The 3878-nt window shown below is 43.8% G+C and overlaps 1 protein-coding gene across 1 annotated transcript; it reads left to right on the forward strand.

The window, feature by feature from the left end:
- Positions 1 to 1592: 1592 nt before the first annotated feature.
- CUNH12orf71 (chromosome unknown C12orf71 homolog) lies at positions 1593 to 3090 on the forward strand. The gene is made up of 2 exons (XM_033222600.1): positions 1593 to 2173; positions 2682 to 3090. Exons 1-2 carry the CDS (start codon positions 1664 to 1666, stop codon positions 2985 to 2987), a joined length of 816 nt encoding a protein of 271 aa, XP_033078491.1. The 5' UTR covers positions 1593 to 1663; the 3' UTR covers positions 2988 to 3090.
- Positions 3091 to 3878: the final 788 nt, after the last annotated feature.

Genomic DNA, 3878 nt, shown 5'->3' on the forward strand with positions numbered 1-3878 from the left:
TTCTTTCTGTTGCCATGGTAACCAACAGTCTCAGGACACAGACTTCTGACAGCTGGACTTTTAGCCACAGAGACTCGGGATGTGAAAGATTTCTCATGTCTCCCCTTTTTGCCTCAGGAGTTAGCAGCACTTCGTCCACGTGGGCAGCCACCACGGCAGGGTGTGACTGTGTGTGTGTGTGTGTGTGTGAGTGCGTGCACGCGCACGTGCACATTCTTCCAGCCCTACTTTGGGGCTTCACAGAAAAAGCTGGACTAAACAGTGCCATCAGATGGTGGGAGGATGGGCATCTAAATACCAAAACCTTTCTGGAAAGTAATTTGGTATCAACTACCACGAGACTTTAATATATTTGTGGGGTTTGGTCCATTAATCCTACATATAGAAAAATAAGAGACATACTCAAAGATTTCTGAAAAAGTAGGTTTACTAGAGATTTATTTAGTAAAGGCAGTAACTACCACCTAATTGTCATTAATAAGAAGTGGTTAAAAATTGCAGAGTAACCATATATATGTTTGTTTTAGGCTATGGGATAAAATAATTTCAGTTTCAACTGATGTCATATCCACACTTACATATATGTATACGTGGACATATATAAATGTACAGATATGTATATGTGTGTTTATATAAATAAAAAAGATAAGTCAATCAAAATGTTTTGATAGGTATTACCTTTAGAAGGTGGGACTATGGCATGTTTGTTTTCGTCTTCATACTTTTCTATATTTTTCCAATTTTATATAATGATCTTTTTATTTTATGACACAAGATCTTACAACTGTAATAGGACAAATGATGAGAGGTGGAGATGCTTAGTAGAGAGGATTATATCACAATGAAGTAAGTTTTGAAAGGCAGAGGGCTGCCTCTACTGCCCTTCACTGAAAGATTGTAAAAACTGGATAATACTGGCCGGGCCCGGTGGTTCATGCCAGTAATCCCAGCACTTTGGGAGGCCAAGGCGGGTGGATCACAAGGTCAGATCGAGACCATCCTGGCTAACACAGTGAAACTCCTTCTCTACTAAAAATACAAAAAATTAGCCGGGCATGGCGGCACATGCCTGTAGTCCTAGCTACCTGGGAGGCTGAAGCAAGAGAATCTCTTGAACCCGGGAGACGGAGGTTGCAGTGAGCTGACACCACACCACTGCACTCCAGCCTGGACAACAGAGTGAGGCTCTGTCTCAAAAAAAAAAAAGAAGATTGGATAATACTTCTATCTAAATGGGGTAGTACTGAATAGAAAAGGGAATAGGGCCGGGTGTGGTGGCTCATACCTATAATCTCAGCACTTTGGGAGGCCAAGGTGAGTGGATCACCTGAGGTCAGGAGTTTGAGACCAGCCTGGTCAACATGGTGAAACCCCATCTCTACTAAAAATACAAAAATTAGCCAGGTGTGGTGGTGGGTGCTTGTAGTCCCAGCTACTCGGGAGGCTGAGGTTGCAGTGAGCCGAGATCACACCACTGCATTCCAGCCTGGGAGACAGAGTGAGATTCCATCTCAGAACAAGAAGAAAAAAGAAAAGGGAATGGATAATATTGTTGTTTAAGTACTATGATTCTCTTCTCCCCAGTCCCATCTATTTTTTTATTTTTTCTTCTTTTCTTTTTTGAAGTTTCTCGAGTTGAGACAGATTTGCACCTTTGAACTCCATGGCATATTCATCCTCTAACAGCGACACAGAGGACTACAGCTCCAAATCCAATTCCAACCTGAGCCTCTCTGTAGGCTATTTCCCCTGTGAGGACACAACCTCCTGTGAAGACGCAACTTCCAAGGGTCCTTCCATCCACTTTCTCCCTCCCATCCAAGGGGCATGGGGGACTGAAAGGATAAGGAGATGCATGAAGAGACAAGACCAAATTCAGGATGAACCAGAGCAGTTTTGCAAACTAAGCATCTTCCTGGCCTGGGACGTGGACGTCAGTTCCGATAACACAGACGCAATAGCTAATAGGCTTCTAAATGGAGACAACCAGTGGATAGATGAGTTACCAAAAGAGAGAAAAAAACTGTCTGTCAGCAAACTGAATAATCTTGTGCAAGAGTTTCAGACATTTCTAGAAAATCTGAAAGATAATGAAGATGATGATGCCGTGTTTCCTGAAATGACTCAGAAAGATTTCCAGCTGTCCGGCGGCTCCCCTCCGGAAATGGTTCAGGTCAGTCATCAAGAACATGATGCGTGTCAAGACCTGCCCAAGTGCAAACCACCAGAAAATAAAGATGTTATATAGTCTCCACAGACTCCTCTAAGGCTTAAGGAACATGAGCTGGCTGAGGAGAGCAGAGATGCCTCGCAGGACAGCAAGAGATAGGCCTGGGTTGAAGCACAGAATCTTATGATCACTGGGAGGAAGCAGGTCCCAGGGAGTCTGACATGATACCAGTGGGAGACAGATAACAAGGAAAGGAGTCAGGGTGAAGTTGTAGGGAAAAGACTGAGGAATGCTTAGGGAAACAAGAGGGTAGCAAGCAAGGAGAAGGGCTAGCAACTATATCTCCCTCCCCACCAAAAACATATATGTTTAGTATTAATGAGCATTGAAACTTTGCATTGACACTTGGGCTATTTTTGGTAAAAGGATGTGAGTTCCACAAATGAGTAAATGTTGACTTGGCTGCTGTCATGGTTATGCCTACCTAACACGTCCTTCATTTTCATGGCAGATGATAAGCCAGGCAACTACCAGCAAAAGGACAAGCACTCCAGAGATCTCCTCAATCCTGTCAGAGCAGCCGGAGAAGGATAACACTCCTTCCCACACACAGGCCCAGTGCTGCTTGAACTTGGGGTGGGCCTTCAGCTGGCTGAGTCAGCGTATCCTCTCCCCTCTGCTGAGGAGAGATCACCCTGTGAAGGCCACCAAGAGTCCCCATCGGCCAGCACCAAGGAAAAGACTCTTTCACAGAGGCAAGAGAATTCAACCTCAAGAAACCCTCGAATTAGGACATCCCATAGAGACAGATTTTTGAACTTTTTGGAACGTTTAAGATAATCCATAATGGGGATTCCATTAATAATCCCCATCGGTTTATTTTTTCCTCAATAAACAAAATAAATGCTCTTGTTACCCCATGTCTTCCTCTTAGCACACCATCTTGACTCACGTTTCAAGCATATGTGGGCCAGGTGTGGTGGCTCACGCCTGCAAGGGAGTGAGGCAGGTGGATCACCTGAGGTCAGGAGTTTGAGACCAGCTGGGCCAACATGGCAAAACCCCGTCTCTACTAAAAATACAAAAATTAGCTTGGCGTGGTGGTGGGCGCCTATAATCCCAGCTACTCAGGAGGCTGAGGCAGGAGAATCACTTTTAACCTGGGGGCAGAGGTTGCACTGAGCCGAGATCACGCCACTTCACTCCAGCCTAGGCAAAAGAGCGAAACTCTGTCTCAAAAAAATTAATTAATTAAAAAAAAATTAAAATTAAAGAAAATTTTTAAAAAAGAAAAGAAAGTATATCTGTTGTCTAGAAGACAAATTTATTCTCCGGAAATTTTAAGTAGTATTATGCTTCCTAAACTGAAGTATTGTTTTTCTCTCCTCTCACCCATTCTTACTATATTTTACCCTAGTTTATCTATTTTATGTGTTTTAACCTATTTTATCATTAACCCAAATCCCAATTTTCAGTAGGCAGCAGCGTGACCCATCAGATTTCCACAGTGGCAGGATGATTTGGGTTGAACTTGCAGGGCTTGAGCGAGTGGCAGTGGGTATTGAGTCACTGAGGAAATTAATTTTCATTTCAGGAGCTCGGACAGCAGTTCTGATACTCCCCAGAGACCTGACGGGTTCTAGCATGTGTTGCCTGGCTGTAGAAGTGGCCCACTTAGGAGCAATGTGAGGACTGTGAACGCTACTTC

This window comes from Trachypithecus francoisi, unplaced genomic scaffold (assembly GCF_009764315.1).
Source record: "Trachypithecus francoisi isolate TF-2019V2 unplaced genomic scaffold, Tfra_2.0 Lachesis_group11, whole genome shotgun sequence".
In the NCBI taxonomy this organism is placed as follows: Eukaryota; Metazoa; Chordata; class Mammalia; order Primates; family Cercopithecidae; genus Trachypithecus; species Trachypithecus francoisi.

Bases quoted from the DNA above. Each gene is read 5' to 3' on its own strand.
- CUNH12orf71 (XM_033222600.1), top strand. From the start codon at position 1,664: ATGGCATATTCATCCTCTAACAGCGACACAGAGGACTACAGCTCCAAA. The intron at 2,174-2,681 runs GTCAGTCATCAA...TTTTCATGGCAG, and splicing joins CCCCTCCGGAAATGGTTCAG to ATGATAAGCCAGGCAACTAC.